The sequence below is a fragment of the Acomys minous genome, assembly GCF_964271855.1.
Source record: "Acomys minous genome assembly, chromosome: 14".
Taxonomy (NCBI): domain Eukaryota; kingdom Metazoa; phylum Chordata; class Mammalia; order Rodentia; family Muridae; genus Acomys; species Acomys minous.
The window spans coordinates 17,393,987-17,413,674 of record NC_140496.1 but is presented as its reverse complement, the minus strand read 5'-3'; the positions used below and the strand labels follow the sequence as shown (position 1 = coordinate 17,413,674).

Here is a 19,688-nt window from a genome sequence, read left to right as displayed (position 1 = left end):
GAGACGGGCACACAGCCACAGGACACTACTGTGTCCTCTCAGGGCCTCTTGACCTGGCTGGTGTGGTGCCCTTTCCTCCAAGTGTCCCATTCATGGGCTGGTAGTTCAGGACAGAGGCGGTTTCAGGTCTTCCAGAGCGAGGACCACCCTCAGGACAGTCAGCACTCCTGTTACCACAGCCACATTCAAGTTATCAGACTCCACTGTCCAGTGCTTTTCCACAGACTTCGTTGACACATGGTCTCTAGCAGATGTTTCTCAAGGCTTTGTGGGTAAAGTTGCCTTTCCCTAGTTACAGAATTGGCTCCTGCTGGGTGTGGTGGCGCACGCCTTTAATCCCAGCACTCGGGAGGCAGAGGCAGGTGGATCGTTGTGAGTTTGAGCCTGGTCTACAAAGTGAGTCCGGGACAGTCAAGGCTACACAGAGAAACCCTGTCTCAAAAAACCATAAAACAAAACAAAACAAAAAAAAAAAAAACAAAAACAGAATTGGCTCCTTAGAGGAAGGGTCCCCAGTGTGTCTCTGTGACAGCACCAGGCCCTGAAGCCCATAACAAATATTAGTTTACTCCCATGTCCCATATACACACATCACTATGGCCTTTCAAAGGAACCTATGAAATTCTCCTCAAATCTTATCAAAAGCAATTCTTGGCAGGTAGGAGGGAGTGGCTAGAGCGTAGGGCTCGGCAGTTGAAAGTGCTGACTGCAGCCAGGTTTGGTGGGGCATGTTTGTAATCCTAGAACTCAGGGAGGCAGAGGCGGATGGATCTCTGTGAGTTTGAGGCTAGCCTGGACAGCCAAGGCTACACAGAAAAAACATCTCTTAAAAAAAAAAAAAAAAAAAAAAAGCTCTCAGGCTGTCAAGGTGGTTCAGCCAGTAAATGTACCCCCTGCCAAGTCTGAAAACCTGAGTTTGATCCACACATCCCACATGCTAGAGAGAACTGATTGCTACCAGTTGTCCCCTGGACGCATATGCCCACACACATTATGCACATGCCTATATATGACCACAAACTTAAAAAAATGTGGGTTGCAAATGTGAGAGCCGGGCAAGGGCCATAAATAGAGGTAGGCTATCTCAGGATTCTTTTTCTTTTTTCTTTTCCCCCCAGGCAGTGTTTGTTTTGGCTTTGGCTGTCCTAGAACCAGGCTGGCCTCAAACTCAGAGATCTGCCTGCCTTTGTTGGGACTAAAAGCGTGCACCACCACTGCCGGGCTACCTTGGGATTCTTTTTTTAAAATTTATTTAAATTTAAAATTTTATGCGCATTGGTGTGTCAATTCAAGGTTTGAAACTGTAGTTAGTTAGTTGTATGCTGCCATGTAGGTGCTGGGAATTGAACCCAGGTCCTTTGGAAGAGCAGACAGTGCTTTTTACCACTGAGCCATCTTTCCAGCCCCGCAGGATTCTTACTAGGTATATTGGATCTGAACTCAGCAACTTCAAAGTAAACATTCATCTCCTTCTTTTCTAAAACTCTAACTTCCAAATTCAACTTATACTTGCTGTTTGAACAAGAACCAGTCACAACTATCCAGGCCCAGGTCTGATCACTTACATTAGATTCAGAAATACCCAAAAGCAAGGTTCTTGAGTAGATACCAGGAAATCTGTTCTGATATATACACAAGAGCTAAGAGCCAAGATGACAGATTTCTCATTTCCTAAACATTGGCTGTCCTACGCTGCCCCAGTTTTTAGACTTGGGACTTCCTGATTTTTCCTACAAGTTCCCAAGCTACTCCTTTTTGACCTAAGGAAATCGGCCCTTAAATTCTAGGCTCAATGCCCCATTGTTTCACCACTCTACTCACCATCCTCAGTGGGAGGCTGGCCAGCAACGTTTCCAGTGCTGACTTTTCAAGCTTCTGGAGACACAGCTCTGGCTTCTACTGGCTCAGACCGTAAACTGCTGCTTTCACCTCACTAGAACTCAGGCCCCCCCCCAAAAAAACCCAACCAGTTACATTAAATGTTCACTGAATTGCTACCATGTGCCCCACACTAAGCTGCCTGCTCTCCTGCAATGTTTTTTGAACAAGCTTTCAAGAGATTACTTTTATGCATGCCTAAACTTAAAACATACACATGTACAGTATTTCATATATAAGTGAGCAAACACAGCATTTCTACCTTGAATAGAAAACAGAACCAGCAGGGTGGTGGCGCACACCTTTAATCCCAGCACTCAGGAGGCAGAGGCAGGTGGATCTCTGAGTTCAAGGCCAGCCTGGTCTATGAAGGAGAGCCAGACAACCAAGGCCACACAAAGAAACCATGTCTCAAAAAACAAAAAAAACAAAACAAAAACCCCAAACCCCAAGAACCAGAACCGAGTTATTAATGAATCTTGAAAGCCGGGTGGATGAAAAAAAATTCCTCAGCATTTCTGACTCACAAGAAAGGCTGGGAACCGTGAGAGGGGCCGGCATCCTGGACACCAGCCCTCTCCCTGTGAGGCAGGGAACGGCGATTACATTCCCAGCTCTAGCAGCTGTCCTGCTAGCAATACATTTACACAAACCAAAAACAGCAACATTCCAGGCACAGTCCAGTTTGAACCCCCTCCCCACAGGAATGCTATTCTTGGCAAGAGATCTTCCAAAGGAAGAAACATCTGCAAACCCCTTGCCCTGAGAGGTCAGGGGAAAGCCGAGGCAGCTGAGCAGTGCTGCACCATCTTAGATCCAAGGAGCAGGGGATTTACAGAGGGTGAGAGTCAATGTAGTAAGCAATGACTCAGGGTCCTGGCATGACCCCATTTTCTCCATTCCCCAACAGGCTCTGCTAAGTCAACAAGGCAAAGGTAGGTCCCTGCTTACCTGCTTGCTCAATCCACCCGAAGAGCTATGGTGGTACACTTAAACCAGTAATTAAGCCTCACCTACTTGCTGGAAATCTGCTCTAAGTTTTTTTTCCTGGTGTGTGTGTTAAACAGGGTTTCACTAAATTGACCTGGAACTCAAAGGTCCACTTGCCTGTTTCCAAGCTGGGATATAAACCTCTTTTATAGGTCCTTGGGCAATAGCTGTGAACAAGAGCAAATGCATCCCTTGTCATATTCAACCCTTGACACTGGAGAAATTTTCTTCCTCTGGTAGAGAACAAACCAATGGGCAGTGGAAGTTCAGGGCTGACAATCTGGATTCTAGGTTTTTTCCTAAATTTTCTTCTTTACATAGCTGCTATGGCAGTAGGAGCGCTTCTGTCAAACCTGAGTGAGGAAGGAGGCTGAGTGATGCTGGCACCCACCGAAGCCAGCCAGCACCCCAGCCCAATGCAGTGGGGCCAGGGATGAAGTTGGGAGATGAACTCGACATTAGCATTCTCAAAAACAATTCCAAGTACTCTGCTTATGCCAACAGCCGAGTTTCAATTTCCACCAACACTGAGGTTCCTAATGTTGACCTGGGTCATGACTAGAGACTGTTTAGAGGATGGCACTGGGAACCTCTGTACTTCAAAGCCTGCAGGACCATACCCACAACTCCAGCACTTGAAAGACCTAACTACTGCCCCAATTCAGGCTCAAATATGTCTCCTGAATTCTCATCCCCAGAAACAAACAAATGAACAAACGAACAAGTAACAAACCACACTGATGCCAGCCACCTTAAAACTAGTTTTATATATCCAGTTCAGAGGGCAGAACTGAGCCACAATGCAACCAGCCTGGCTGCACCTTAGCTTGCCTCCCTCTATCTCACAAAGCAACATTGTACAAAACTGTATTTACAGAAAAACAATGAAAATTAAGTGTGTACAAAAGTAGACAAGAGCCAGAAATGACGCAATGTAGGGATGGCTTTGGGAATAAGGACTACTGTGTTCTACACTGAAGCACAAGGCCACACAGTATGTTCAAGGAGCAGGCCTCAGTGCCAACTGCAAGGGAGAACCAGTGTTCAAGAAGAGTTGAGGGTGCAGAGCTATCTTTGCAGTCTTAAATACCCCATCACCTTTCTCCTGCCATGTGGCAGAAGCCAGACGTAGTGATGGCAACACAAGAGGACTGTCTGGCAAGCCCCCAGGTAACGATGGGCTCAGAAAGCGTAACGGGTCCGAATATCCTCAAGCTTCTTAGACACTTCAGGTGGGGTCCGGTCCAGCTCTTCAGAGACATTTTTCTGCTTGTTGGGCTCCATAGAGTTGAACTGCTCACAAAGGTCTCCATCGATCACATTCTAAGAGAGGGAAGAGTGGATGAGGACAAAGTTAAGACGTCCAAAGGGGGAAAAAAAGGACACACTATGCAAATACTCTAAGTTGACGCCCCCAGTAGCCAGGGTTTAGACTGGCAAAACCCAGTGCAGCTTTTCCTCTGGCTGTGGTCTGCTTTCTAGGAACCATGTGCCCTTCAACTACTATACTGTGTGTGTGTGCATGAGAGAGAGAGAGAGAGAGAGAGAGAGAGAGAGAGAGAGAGAGAGAGAGAGAGAGAGAGAGAGATTGATTGATTTAATCCAGGGCCATGTGCATGCTAAGCAAATATTCTATCATTGAATAAAAACCCAGCTCTTTGTTGTTTTGAGATAAATTTTATAAATATCCCAGATTAGTCTGGAACTCACGATCTTCCTACTTCAGGTTACATGCTGAAGGGATGCACTGCCATGCCCTGATTTTAAAGAAATGAAGGTCAACAGAAAGACCAGTGAATGAGCTTAGGATTCTTTTTTTCCAACTTACCTTAACAGGGAAATAGTAAGAACGAAAGCTGAGGTGGTCCCGTCCACAAAGTGGTGGATGCTCAGACCGCAGGTGCATTTCAACATGCTGGAAGAAGTCATGGTCCTAATAAAGAAACAGAATTATCTCTAAGAAAGAAGTGATTTCCAGATTTATAAAAGCCAGTGTCTCAGTACACAGCTCAGGACTTCAGCTTGAAATCCTCTTGGCAGTAGCCTACTCAGTGCCAGGAATAGAGGTTATCTGCCACCACACCACTCCAAGCCACTGACTCGCACCAGGCAAACATGTCCCATTGGACAGGACAGAAATGCTAGCAATTCCTAGTTTGTGGATGACTTCTCTTGAGACTTTGGGCTCAGAATCTATACCTACACCACAGTATGAAAGATCTTCCCAGCTGGGCATGGTGGTGCTCGCCTTTAATCCCAGCTCTTGGGAGGCAGAAGCAGGTGGATCTCTGTGAGTATGAGGCCAGCCAGGGCTGTTACACAGAGAAACCCTGTCTTGATTACCGCACCTCCCCCAAAGATCTTCCTAAAATAACTGAAGATTCTGTTTTCCAGGCACTATTAACTGTTACCTTATGCAATTTCTACAACACTCCTAATTATAAGTAGAGGCAGATTTAGCACCAAGAAACAATATGAGGAAAGACAGGGTCAGGGCAATGTGGAAACTCAACCTCATGAGATGTGAAAGGGACAAGGATGCCAATTCCTCCAGATAAAGTGGTATAGACAAGGGATTCCGAGCCGCCAGGAATCAGTGTGGTCTTCTGTAATGACAGCACTGTCTCCCCAACATGGTAGTTCATGATGACTTCTGCCTGCAAATAAAGCAGTTTGGTAACTTTATTTGTCCTCCAATTCTGTTCTGTATTCCTAAAAGTCTCCGGGCATGTCAGTCACATACATCTCCCCTTGTACTGCTAGAGATGCAACTTTGGGCCTCATGCATGAATGTCAGGCAAGCACTCTACCAACTGAGCCACAACGCTAGCACCATGACAAAAATGGACTAAACCTCTGAAACTGTAAACCAGACCCAATTAAATGTTTTCTTTTATAAGAGTTGCCATGGTCGCCGGGCGTGGTGGCACACGCCTTTAATCCCAGCACTCGGGAGGCAGAGGCAGGCGGATCATTGTGAGTTCGAGGCCAGCCTGGTGTATAGAGCAAGTCCAGGATAGCCAAGGATAACACAGAGAAACCCTGTCTCGAAAAACAAAAACAAAAACAAAAACAAAAAACAAAAAACAAAAAAGAGTTGCCATGGTCATGGTGTCTCTTCACAGCAATAAACCCTAACTGAAACAGGCGATATAGATACCTTAAAAAAAAAAAATCCCAACATCTATGTAGTACGGGTGAATGACTGCACTGCTTCTCTGGAGAGCGCAACAGAGAAGGTATTGGGTATTGCTTTTCTCTTGGGCCCTTCCTGCAATCTTACCTTCTGTGAAGCCCCATTGAGTAAACCCCGGTCCCACAGGGCTTTGTTTCCGGTGGGATCTTCATCCACCTCATCGTTGGTGTTAGGTGGGAGCCTCACCTAAAAAGAAATGATACAAGCTGGGCATGGTGGCACACACTTTCAATGCTAACTCAGGATGCAGAGGCAGGTGGATCACTGTGAGTCCAAGGCCAGCCTGGTCTACAGAGTGAATCCAGGACAGCCAAGGCTACACACAGAGACCCTGTCTGGGGGGCAGAGGGGGAGGAAAGAGTAAGGCTTTAGCAGGATTGAAATTTATATCTAAATTTGCTTTTCATTATTAGAAAATATAAACCTTTGTTTATATCATCGTGACCCAAAGAACCAACACCAATACCAACTCACCACACAAATGTTGCCAAACTTGTCTGCCCCAGCCACAGTGTCATAGTCGAGAAGGCTGGCAGTGGTGACCCATCTGGGGTAGGTGTCATCAGCAAAGATAATGAGCTGGTTCTCATTCCGCTTGTAGCGAACCCAGATGAAACTTTCTTGAACGTCGGACACAATTACCCTGTGACCAATAGTCTGGATCCCAGAAATGTAATTGGCGATATGCTAGGGAAAAACAAAGATAGCAATTTGTATAATCCTTGAGTTCAGAATCTAAAATGCAAAATCTGAAAGGCCAGCTTTCCCTGCCTACAATATACACCATCTACATACATAAAAGAACATCAGTCTATAGTAAGCACTGAAGGTGAGTTATTTTTTGTGGGTATGGTGGAATGGAGTCTTGGGGTTTAAGCACAGGGCCATATACATGTTGGGCAAGCGCCCTACTACTACTGTGCTACAACCCTAGTCCTTGTCTGGCTTAAAAAAAAAATTTTTTTTTTACATTGTGTACATGCACAAGTGGAGGTCAGTTCTCTGCTCTCAGAAGCCAACAGAAGTTGTCAAGCTTGGTGGCAAGTGCCTTAACCTTTTAATCAACTTTGTGGCACCTTGTTTGGCTTTTTGAAACAGGGTCTCCACGTAGCCCAGGCTGGCCCTGAACTTATGGTTCTTTTGACTCAGCTTACCTATTGCTGGATTAGGTAATAGGAATTCACCACTACACCCAGCAGAAGCTTTTTTTTGGAGGGAGGAGGGGAAGGGGTGGTTTCGAGACAGGGTTTCTCTGTGTAGCCCTGGCTGTCCTGAGCTCACTTTGTAGACCAGGCTGGTCTCGAACTCACAGTGATCCACCTGCCTCTGCCTCCCAATTGCTGGGATTAAAGGCATACGGCACCACGCCCGGCCTATTTTTTTTAAATAGTGGAAATATATGTTTAACTCTCCTGGTTAATTTCTTATAAAACAGGAAAGGAAGCTTGTCTAGGAGCCGAGATCTGAGATCTACTACCTTTACAAGACACCCCTATAAAGTGACTTTAAGAACTGGTGCCTTCAAGCCGGGCATAGTGGCACACACCTTTAATTCCAGCACTCATGAGGCACAGGCAGGCAGATCTCTGTGAGTCTGGTCTACAAGGGGGGGGGGTTTCCGGGTCATCCAAGGCTAGTACTGTTTCGAAAAACGAGGGGTGGGGGGAGAAGAATTGGTGCCATCACCCGGACACAGAGGCACACGCCTGTAATCTCAGCACTCGGGAAGGCAAGGCAGGCAGATCTCTGTGAGTCAGGTCTACAAGGGGGGACCAGATCATCCAAGGCTACACAGAGAAACCCCATCTCAGGAGGAAAAAAAAAAAAAACCACAAAAAATGGTGCCATAACTGTGCCCACTCCACAACTGCACACTTACCTTATTCTCACACTTTCGAAGTAACTTCTTCTTCCCCAGGTCATAAACTCGTAAAAGCTTGCCTACACCAATCAATACCCTCCCCTGGAATGGGGCAATGGCAGCAGGGACCTCTTCCACTGGAGTCTATGAAAGGAAAAGAACGTCATGGCAGCGTTCAGAACATACAGCACATACAGTCAGTCACACACTCACCAGACCCTTGACACATAAAACTATTTTTCTAATGTCATTCCAGAAGACAGGCTGCAAACAGCACTAACCTTGCTCAACATACAAATAAATTGCACATACAGCAACCAGTCCCTATGAAACAGCGTTTTTGAGTACCTGGTGAATGCTGCTCAGAGGCCTGTACTAACATCTAAGAAACAACTGAGGCTTATGGAGGGCTGAGAAAAGAATGATACTGAAAAGTGACATCTCAGTTCTAAGGAAGAGATGTTTAACGTAAAGGAGCACGATATATTCCCCCGAGGAAAACAGTCAGATTCAGGTACTGTCAGTATAGAGGACAGAACATAAAATACTCCTTTAAAGCTGGGCATGGTGGTACACGCCTTTAATACCTGCACTCAGGAGGTAGGTGGAGTTCAAGGCCAGCCTGGTTTACAAAGTGAGTCCAGAACAGCCAGGGCTACACAGAGAAACCCTGTCTCAAAAACCCAAAACCAACTAAACAAAAGAATTAGACTGGAGTATAACAGAAATAACAAAAATTTACACTTTGGAGTTTATGCTCTGGTGGCATTAAATGTATTCATACTGCACAGTGATCATAGAGTTATTTGTTCTCCCATTAAACAGTAACTTCCTGGGACATATTAATTCTTTAACTGATAAGTTCTAGTCACAAGCTGCTGCCTGCTTCCTACACAGTAAACAAGGGACTAATCACTGTGTTTCTCACCACTGTGGGTGGTAAGAACCCTTGTGTTCTATGCCAGGCACAGGAATATCACAAGCATGACGCTCCTAGTGTGTTCTACATGCTACACAAAGATGAATTAGAGTGGACAAGCTACTGTCCAGTAGACTCAACTTAGCTCGGCATGGCAGTGTATTCCCATCTCACCCAGCTGGCAGAGGACAGCCTGGTCTATACAGAGAGTTATAGGCCAGCCAAGACTACACAGTGAGACTCTATTACATAAAATAATAATAATAAAAAACACGAAACAAATAAAAGACCCGACCCAGAAGTTTAGGACAAAATGAGAGAATCCAGTAAGATCTAAGATCCAAGAGAACCAAAAGTTGGTTCTTACCTTGTGTAAAAACTCCAATTTTTCCCCATTGTTCACAAGCTTGTATGTATAGACAAAGCCGCCTGCCACAGATCGAGGGCTCAATATCAAGTCCTTGGCGACACCCACCAGCACATACCAGTCTTCACCAGTGTTAGAGAACCTACATACTGCCACACTGCAAAAGTCAAAGAAGGAAAAGCCAGGCATTAGTTAAAACCCCAAGAACCCTTGTTCACACCATCAAACAGACTGACCTCACACCCTTACCTAAAGGCCGCCTCATTCTGCTCCAGCTGGACAAGGTCTAGTGTGTTCCCTTGGATAGGATTCATCACCCGAATCACAGAGGCCCACTGCCCGTTGCCAGCCTTAGGAGCTCCAAAAATGGATTCGGGGAGGTTTTCATTGAGGAACGCTGCTGCCATTTCTGCAGCCAGCTCCCGCTCATCTTCCCCTGCTGCTTCCACCATTTCCTAAATCCAAAAATCAAGAAGAGATAAAAAAATGAGAAGTAGCAAAAAAGTCTGTCAGCTAGTACCAGGAGTCCCTCAAATCCAGGCATCAAATAACACAGCCTACTCTGGAGGTCAAGGACTGTAGAGAACAGTCCCACAGAGGGAGCTGAATTCTGAGTAAGCCAGGTCATACTTTGCCTCAGGCCACAAAAAAGTTTCTAAATGCAAGGAATAGGACAAAGAACTTTGCTTTAATGTCCTGAAAAAGGCCTGGGATTATGGTTTTAGCTACAAGGTCCTCCCTACCATACCTTTGTTTTGCAGTCCTAGGAATCTAACCTAGAGCTTTGCACATGCTAGACATGAACTCTACTGCTGTGCTACATACATAAAGGCCCTGGATCTTTAAAAAGTAACAAAGACAGCCAGGCATGGTAGCGTACGCCTTCAATCTGGAAGTGGAGGCAGGCAAACCACGAAGGCCAGTCTGGTCTACATAGTGAGTACCAGGACAGCCAAAGCTACACAGCAAAACTGCAATACTGCAGCTATATTTAATAGTGCATATAGCGCCCCAGCACTTGGAAAGCCGGGACAGCAAGATCACCAAGAGTTCCTGGTCTGAGCTTCAAAGCAGTGTTGTGTGTGGCAGGGAGGAAGGCAATTACATTGTTGTAAACTTAAACTTTTCTAATCAACTGCACAGGCAGACCTTTGGAGGTCAGAGTGCTTACCTCTGCCATCTGCTGCTTTCGCTGAGCTTTTGTAGCCTCAGTGTAGGCATTGTGGTCTGTCTCAATGATTATAAGGTTGTTACTCTCAGGGTGGATGACGAACTTCCTGGGTGTGTACTGCAGTGGGAAAGCTACTTGATTGAAGACAGCACCAAGCTTCTCTAATGCCAAAATCCTATGGTAATAGACAAATGAGTTAAAAACATTATTCAGCCTAGGAAATGATGAAGTGACCAGTCACTGCAAATCAAATTGTTGACACTCCAATAATGACATTAGGCAACATATAACAGCCCTCAAAACTTAAAGGACTATACACGAGACAAGAAGATCCAGAAAGGTTTTCTCCTCAGCAACACACTTCACTCTTTTCACCATTGAAACACATTAAAATTGTCAAAAATGTTATCTTCTCCTAGTTAATGTGATAACAAAGTCCACGAGCCACGGAGAAGGCTCAGCTGGTAAAGTGCTTGTAAAAACCACACCCTAAGACGAAAGTAAAAGAGCAGGTCACTACAGCACCTGCCTGTAATCCCTGTGCTAAGAGAGGAGGATCTCTGGGGTTTGATGGCAGCCAGTCTAAGCAACTGGGCAACTCCAGTTTGAGTTGAGAGATCCTGTCTCAAAAATAAGGTTGAGTGAGTGTTTACCACTGCAATTGGCTTCATGAACCTGGGAGATTGGGATCTAAAAATGAGATTAAAGTCTCATACAATAGCTGGGCAGTGGTGGTGCAGGCCTTTAATCCCAGCACTTGGGAGGCAGAGGCAGGCAGATCTCTGTGAGTTCGAGGCCAGCCTGGTCTACAAAGTTAGTCTAGGACAGCCAAGGCTACACAGAGAACCCGTCTCCAAAAACCAAAGTCTCATGCAATAACCAACTTGACTCAGAGCAGACAATTTATACTTTGAGAATTAAGAAGAATCATATGAATAAAGTGTTCAATCACAAGGACAAGCCACACATGGCAAAAACATATTTTTCCAGAGGCATATGAATCCCAACAGCTGAAGTAATTAAACTCGCTCCTATCTGCTACCTGGGAGGAACACAGGATACATTCCAAGAATAATTCTGTGATTTAATCAAACTGAGGTCACAAGACTCTTGTTTTCTTGGAGTTTTCTAACAAGCACTCAGAATTCTCACATACTCCAACAGGAAAGCAATTGAGGAAGGCACATTTGTGGGTATTGCTCATCCCATCACCTCTGCAAGCCCATCTTCAGTAATCAGTGACAGCAGCCATGTCATCATCAGTCACCAAACACATTTCCACGGTGACCAAGAGTCACATATTCTCCCTGTGTGCTATATCCCTTTATAAAGCAAATGCCTTCTCAGCCTGTTCTATTTCTCCTCCACCCTAGCTCAAGAGGCAGCCGTCGTATACCATCCCCCAACAAATCTCTCACAAGAGTCCTGTTGCATGGTTTGACTTTGTGGTTTTCCTTGGCCCCAATTGCCACGGTACCCTTCCTTCTGGTGCAAAACTGCAAACCCTAATGTTGGTGCTATATGACTGAGCAGAATATCCTAGTGCCTGCACATTCTACCCTGAGGGGAAAGAAGGGGGGTTTAAGCCACAGTGGGACCCTATCCTAGATCACTGTGAGTTCCAGGCCAGCCTGATCTACAAAGTGAGTCCAGGATAGCCAAGGGTACAGAGACTCTGTCTTGAAAAACCAAAACCAAAACCAACCCAACAACAACATCACCCCTGTCAAACTCTTACAAGAACTTCACCTCAATTGAGTAAAGCTCCTGTTGGGCCTTCTTAGGCTACAGGTTCTGTGACCTCTTCCCATCTAACTGTTTGAGCCCATGTTCAGATGACAGGTTCTGACCCCCCACCTCCACCCACACGTCTCCCTGATCAACTACTCACCCCGTCATCTCTGCTTCCTCTATGAAACTTTACTGACCTACTCCCGGCTACCTGCCAACTCCTATCCACCCCCAATCTATGTTAGTGATCAGGCCCTTCCTTCTCTCCCTTCTGGATCAACGTCCTTCACCCCTCTCCCCTAAATGGTAGAGGTCCTTCAAAGTAATTCTTGTAACCCCACAGCTGGTAAGCCTGTAGGTCTATCTCACTGGATTGACCTATTCCACCTCAAGCCCTTACTACTACTCTTCCTCAAGGTAACTTCCCTTCCTCTATATAACCCCAACAGGACCCTGCACCCTTAAGTTTCAGAGGATGCAGAGAGCAACAACCTTGTCCCCAGGTTCAGAAGAATGAGACTTCAACCTGGCAACCATGGTCGACTCTACTGGATTGGACATAGACTTTTGTTCCTCGCCTTGTCAGCTTCTGTCCAGGCAACTCTTACATATGGAGATTGAAAGCTCAAGAAACGCTCACTTGTAACAGTCCCCCTAAATAGGGGTGGGAAACTGTTCTATCCAGGCTGTCAGGAGCCAAAATGAAATTCCCACCATCCCTATAGCTACCCCTCCTCCTTCATTTACTGGCCCTTCATCTGCTTCCTCTATGACCAGACAGAAAGAAGGCTACCGTAATGAGTGGCCAGACAGATATGGAGGCTGCCTGTACTTGTAGCAGGAATTTTGGATTCTTAAAAAAACAAAAACAAACAAAAAAAGCCACAAGAATATTGAAAGACTATGTTTCGTTTTAATCCCAGATGTGGGGCTATGGGGCTGCTTCACAGCAGAAGACTATGATTTGCCTCATGCTCTAGCAAAGGCGAGGTTTTGCCAGCTGCAGATTGTTTCTGCTATTTGTGTGACATTTGGAATTCTGGGAATTTTTTCAGAGGGTACATAAATGTTAGAGGCCCACAGGTGGTTGAGTCTGTTAAGTAGTCAGTGCCCAAAGAAGAAACTAGATATCCTGATGGCAAAGATCAAACTCACCCCAAAGAATGTGACAACAAGAAGTAGTCTAACAATATCACTCCCTTGTTACCCCTGACTTTATTCAGAGGTCTCTTTCCTCTCCTCTCTAGTGTTAGGAGGTTGAAAGGGAAGAAAAGGGGTACAGAAAAGTATAAGAACGAACCTACAAAGTAGCAAAAGACCAATTATACATACTGGTCTTGCCAATACCATAAGCCTATGTGCTTCCTCTCCAATGCTCTCCTCTTTGACAAAATGGGGCCCTTTCCCTCTATATCATGGACCCATGGGAATCCCAGGTAGAAATGGGTATTAATCATAAACTCTACTGTTCCCTCAACCCCTGATTAAAATCCAGAGAAAACATATCCAGATTATTCAGCCCCTGGAGATGGGTGGGGGTGTAGAGGAAGTAGTTCAACATTCCTCCAAGGTTATAACCTCTTTAACAAACCTGTCACTTCAGCTCTGCTTATATTGCTTTATGCTGACTGTACTAGGGCCCTCAGCCTTACTAGATGCCAAGGCCTTAGCACAACCAATCATGATGGAAATACCATTCAGGCTTAAAACTCCATATGTAGACATCACCACCTGCCTAAACTAAAACAAAGGCCTAACCCATTGAAGTAAATAGTTCTGGGAAAGCCTCTAAATGTACAAATCTCACTTTTTGGCTTCTATAGTTCCACTTCTGGCTGTTCTTGTTAAATAACTAAAATATGTTAACCCAGAAAAATTTTGCGCTTAAAAGCTCACCCTGATATTAAAAAAAACAAAATAAAAAACCCACAAACAACAAAAAGCTCAACCTGAGGAAACCTTGAGGATACACTGAGATACCAAGTACCTAGTGTAGTCGTCAGCTGGCTAGTAGACTTTCTATTGGCTTAAGCCCATGTCTGAGCAGTCTTTTCTGGCAAATACCCCTCAACACTGATCAAATTTCATAAGTAAAATGGATGCTCTTCTGAACAAGAAAAACTCCAGCTTTTGGAAACCCCAATTTAAATTTCACTTTTTCAAAAACTACTTCAAAGAAAAGTGAAAACCTGTATTCACACAAAACATTAAGACACAAATATTTATTACATTAGTAATAGCCGAAAAGTAGAAGTGACTGATTCTGACAGTAAGTTCTAGAGTGTTCAGTGGCCTTCTCTATTTGCATGTGTATGTGCTTGAAATTTGATGTTGAAGCCAGCACTGGCTACCTAGTTAACAGTCTGTCATAAAAAATAAACAACTAGATTTTAATTGCAGCACTTAGTAGGCAGAGGCCAGCGGATCTCCCTGAGTTTGAGGCCAGCCTGGCCTATTTAGGATGTTTCAGGGTATATAGTGAAACCCTGTCTTAAAAAAAAAAGGTAAATTAAGATATAATTCTGTTGATAAAAACACAGTTAAGAAGAAAGAGATTTGGTTGGGGGTGGTGGTGCACACCTTTAATCCTAGCAGCACTTGGGAGGCGGAGGCAGGTGGATCACTATGAATTTGAGGCCAGCTGGTTTACAAAGCAAGTCTAGGACCGCCAAGGCTACACAGAGAAACTTTGTCTAGAAAAACAAAAACAAAAACAAAAACAAAAACAAAAAAAAAAAGAAAAGAAAAGAAAAGAAAAAGATTTAACACTTATTCTATAACTAATCCGGTGACATGAACATTTTATCAGGAAACAGAAATCTTAAAGTACAAGACTAGACTGTAGTTAAGCTTGAAAACTTGGTGACATGAACATTTTATCAGGAAACAGAAATCTTATAGACTGTAGTTAAGTTTGAAAACTTGGCTCACAGGTTCTAAAATCCTGAGCTAAACTAAGCTTCAGCTACAACAAACTCCTCCAAATCTGGCAGAGCCTTGGTATAAGAGCTTCCTGTTGGGCTCCAAGATCTCACCTCAAGGTGTTGGTAGAGATGGCAACAATGCCTTCAGGACACTGTTCGGAGGCAAAGCCCGATGCAAATTCCAGGGTCTCGTAAGACAGAGGGGTGAGGTGGAATCGAGACTGGTAAGAGTAGCTCAACCATGAGCGACTAGACATGGCCAGAACCTGCAGAGGAAGAGCTCCAATCAACGGAAAAGCTCAGACACGGCTGCCTGAATGAGCACACAATCCCAACTTCAGCCTCTAATTTTAGAAAGTTACAAACCACTTTAAGGGAGCCCAAAGAAGAGGCAGTAGATTGCTTATTGTAAAAAGAAAAACAAACCAACAAGCTAGGTCAACCATGTTTTTCTGGACTTACTTATTTGAGTATAAATTAATTCCATTACAAGACTGGACAGCTTGTGGAATTAAATAAGGTATATCTAAAAACTGACAGAACAGCCAGCAATGTTAATTCTGAGCTGCAAAGAACAGGCTCTCTTTCCTACGAGGTGCAGAGTCATGATGTCACTATCATCCTGCCCAGAACGGAAGGAAGGTTTCCAGCCTTTCCCTTCCCTGATAGCCTAGCCTAAAGGAAAGACTCAAAGGATGAAGATCCAAGCTTCCTATTACCTCATAATGTCACAGTGCCATGCCATGACCATCCATTAGAAACCTTGACTTTCCACATAAATGAAACCAATCAAGAGAGTTAACATCTAAGCCATCTACAAAGTGAATACGTCATAAAGCTCACAGTGGCACCAATATCCAAATGTCTTTGTGTTACTTACAGCTTCCTGGCCTTGCATCCGGACTCGGAAAAGTTTCACAGGACGGGACCCCAGATACCTAGTACGGGTGTCAGACAGGTCCCCAGTAACAGGGTCTAAGACAGTTCTCAGCAACACACCATTCTAAAATTGAAAAGAATATGAACATGTAAAGCCTTCTCATGACGGAAAATTTTAAGGACCTTTGGGTACTTTAGCAGAAGATAAAAAAATTTGATTTGATGAAAACATAAAACAGATCACAACACGCCAACAACCAGCAATTCATTCTCTTCTAGTTATTAAGCATCTACTAAGTAAAAACCATTTCACGCTAAACATCATACTTTGTACTTAATGAAAAAAAAAAATTAGCGGGGTATGGTGGCGTAAACCTTTAATCCCAGCACTTGGGAGCAGAGGGAGGCGGACTGCTGTTGAGTTTGAGGCCAGCCTGGTCTATAAGGTGAGTCCAGAACAGCCAGAGCTCCACAGAGAAACTCTGTCTTGAAAAACAAAAAAGTAAACACATAAAAATCATAGAAAAGGCAGCAATTTGAAGAAAACACCCACAAATGTATATAGTTAAAATAAGGGCTAGAGAGATGGATCAGTGGTTAAGAGCAATAGTTGTTCTTTCCGAGTTCAATTCCCAGCAACTACATGGTGGCCTCACAACCATCTGTAATGGGATCTGATGCCCTCTTCTGCCCAGGAACACAGAACACTCATATACATAAATAAATAAATCTTTTAAAAATAAAATAAAGGCAGGCGTACACCTGTAATGCCAGCACTTGAAAAGGCAGCTCTCTGTGAGTTCGAGGTCAGCGTGGTCTACAAAACAAGTCCAGGACAGACAGAGAAACCCTGATTCTGGGGCGGGGGGAAATCCACGCACAACCAACAAAATCCCCACAGCTTATCACTCAGGTAGGATGATTGTTACAGTCCTAACTCCTTAATTGTAAAATTAGTAACTGAAGAAGGGGGCTAAGGGAGCACCGTTACTCTTTTCTTATATAAACTATGTTAAGAACAAAGGAATAAACTTCATTTTGTCTTACAGACTTGATTACAAGCATTTCAACATCACTAAGTGGGACTACCAGACATTATGCACTTCCTAATGGGATGCAACACAAACAGCACCACTTCAATCACTCTTTCTCTTAACCCAAATAGTTACAAATGAATGCCATCAACATCTATGGTCTGTACTAACTAATTTTCCATGAGGAAATTATAACATGCACAAAGTATCAGATACTCAGAAAGTTACTAATGTTGATGGGTATAATACTCGTCTGGTGTTATGTTAACGATTTTGTTCCTCGACGTCTTTTATGAGCAGACACTCACATACCACACAATGTTTGTAATCTTGCCTAAGAAATTATTTCTGATTGGTTGAATGAAAGGCCTACACGTGGGCAGGGTAAAACTAAGGTTTGAGGGCTTTGGGGAGGAGAAGGATCTTGGGAGGGGAAGAGAGGAATTGGAGGAGAAAGGAGAGTGGAGATTGGATAGGTAGGTAAAGAACCATGTGGCCTGGAGGAATTGACTCTGAGGATCCCATGGAGAAGTAGCCCAGATGGAGAACATAAGCAAGGATTTATGGAATTATGGATGGGATTAAAGCAGATGGCATGGAAAGGGGCTGGGAGATAACAGGATAACTTAGGTGTAAATATCTGCCCAGCCCTAGGTAAAGTGAGGCTTATTCTAAAATACATCAGGTGTCTGTGTCTTTTATTGATTATGATAGCAAGTTAGATAATACTGCCATAATAATTATAGCCTGTTTAATAATAAACATTACTAGCCATTTTTATATTTATTACAACAATATGACATTACTAAGTATAGGTGGAATGATTTATGCTTTGGATTTGCTTTAAAAATACTCCAAGGGGGAAATGAAGGCATATTGTGTTAGTCTAACCTGCGTCTAATGTCCTAGCATTTCTAAATATGAAACTAAATTTAAAAAGCACAAATATCCAAATGATGTCTCTATGTAGTTACTAATTAAGGAAATAAAAAGTACATGATGTGGGGGCTAGAAAGTTGGCTCAGTAGTTAAGAGCACTGACTGCTTTTCCAAAGGAGCTAGATTCAATTCCCAGCACACACATGGCAGCTCACAACTGTCTATAACTCCAGTGTGTGATCTGATACCCTCACACTAATGCACATAAAATTATTTTTTAAAAAATACATAATGGGGGCTGGAGAGATGGCTCAGTGGTTAAGAGCGTCGTCTGCTCTTCCAAAGGTCCTGAGTTCAATTCCCATGGTGGCTCATAACCATCTGTAATGTGATATGGCGCCCTCTTCTGGCTTGCAGGAGTACATGCAAGCAGAGCACTGTATACATAATAAATAAATACATCTTAAAAAAAAAAAAAAACTACATAATGCTGTCTTATGCTAGGTTCCTATTTTCTATGACATTATAAGCTCAGCTGCTTTGACTATAGGAACATCCAAGCTTCATTAGAGCTAATGTCGTCAATTATGAACTGTGAGGTATTCCATTCCAAAAGGCTGCAATACTGTGGGAACTAGAGGACTCATTTAATTCTAACCCAAAGCATCTATCGCAAACATTTTTACTGAATATGTAGATATATGCATACTATTTCCAGGCATGCATAGTATGTTCTAAATGCTAAGAAAAACTAACCTAAGAAATCTAAGCGCTACAAAATGATTTTCATAAGGTGGCTACCTAGAACAACGGGCAAAGAAAATGCCTGTACTGGATAAAGCAACAGTCTGATCTCTGCAGAAGGCTGACACCAATGTGAGCCCCTGGACTTCTCTTACCTGTAGTCCAATGTTCAGGTACAGGAAACCAATAGAGCCCCTCTCACCCAGCTCATCTTGTTTCTCGGTCCCGCCCATTTCCACAATACAGAGAGACTCAGGCTGGGCTGGGAGAGCCTGCATGCTCAGAGGCTGTAAACAGTCCTGAGGAAGAAAAGGGGGGGGGGGGGAGAAGAAGAGACATAAGAAACTACCAGTTTTGGGCAAAACAACAACAACAACAACAACAACAAAAAAAAACCCAAAAACAAAAACAAAACATAAACCTGTTAGGATTGAAGAAATGAACTTTTTGTAAGGGCAAGGAAAACCCCACAAGTAAACTGAGACAGTAGAGGGTCATTAAATCTAAATCTCAGAATAAGTTTTGAGGAGCTCTTGTCTGTTTTTGTCAAAATGGATAAAGGTCAAAGTAAGCAAAATGTAGCTCCTTGAAAGTTATGTAAGGCCCTTTTTTTTAAAGTAAGGAAGGCCCCATGTAAGTACAATCCCTCTTCAGTAAGCAATCTTGGGATTTTAAACTACAAAGTCCAAGGCTAAAGAGTTGGGGCTCCAGTAGTTAAAAGAACTTGTTGCTTTCCCAGAGGACCCAGGATCCACATGCTAACCAACAATTATCCATTTCAGGGGATCAAACGCTTTCTGGTACAAACATGCACACATAACATTAAATATAGATAAAACAGACTGTACACTGCAAAAGTGATTCAAATCTTATGCCAAAGAAGTATCTAATAGTCTCAGATAGAAATCTGTAAACTATAGCACAAGAGCTAGGCAGGTGGATCACTGCGAGTTCGAGGCCAGCCTGGTCTACAAAGTGAGTCCAGGACAGCCAAGGCTAACACAGAGACTCTGTCTCGAAAAACAAAACAAAAAACAAAGCAAGTCCAGGACAGCCAAGGCTGTTACCCAGAGAAACCCTGCCTCGAAAAAACAAAACAAACAAACAAACCCAAA

The 19,688-nt window shown here is 43.7% G+C and overlaps 1 protein-coding gene across 1 annotated transcript in view; it reads right to left on the bottom strand.

Annotated features, from left to right (window-relative positions):
- Positions 1-3,616: 3,616 nt before the first annotated feature.
- SF3B3 (splicing factor 3b subunit 3) overlaps positions 3,617-19,688 on the bottom strand; it is a 41,314-nt gene continuing 25,242 nt past the window's right edge. Inside the window, exons 15-26 of the mRNA XM_084756645.1 lie at positions 18,729-18,872; positions 15,918-16,040; positions 15,149-15,303; positions 10,383-10,557; positions 9,461-9,666; positions 9,212-9,368; positions 7,944-8,069; positions 6,539-6,751; positions 6,152-6,250; positions 5,382-5,525; positions 4,697-4,801; positions 3,617-4,191 (exon numbers count right to left, since the gene is read on the bottom strand). Of these exons, the coding sequence (XP_084612771.1) occupies positions 4,051-4,191; positions 4,697-4,801; positions 5,382-5,525; positions 6,152-6,250; positions 6,539-6,751; positions 7,944-8,069; positions 9,212-9,368; positions 9,461-9,666; positions 10,383-10,557; positions 15,149-15,303; positions 15,918-16,040; positions 18,729-18,872 (1,788 nt within the window). The 3' untranslated portion in view covers positions 3,617-4,050. The remainder of the gene's footprint in view (positions 4,192-4,696; positions 4,802-5,381; positions 5,526-6,151; positions 6,251-6,538; positions 6,752-7,943; positions 8,070-9,211; positions 9,369-9,460; positions 9,667-10,382; positions 10,558-15,148; positions 15,304-15,917; positions 16,041-18,728; positions 18,873-19,688) is intronic.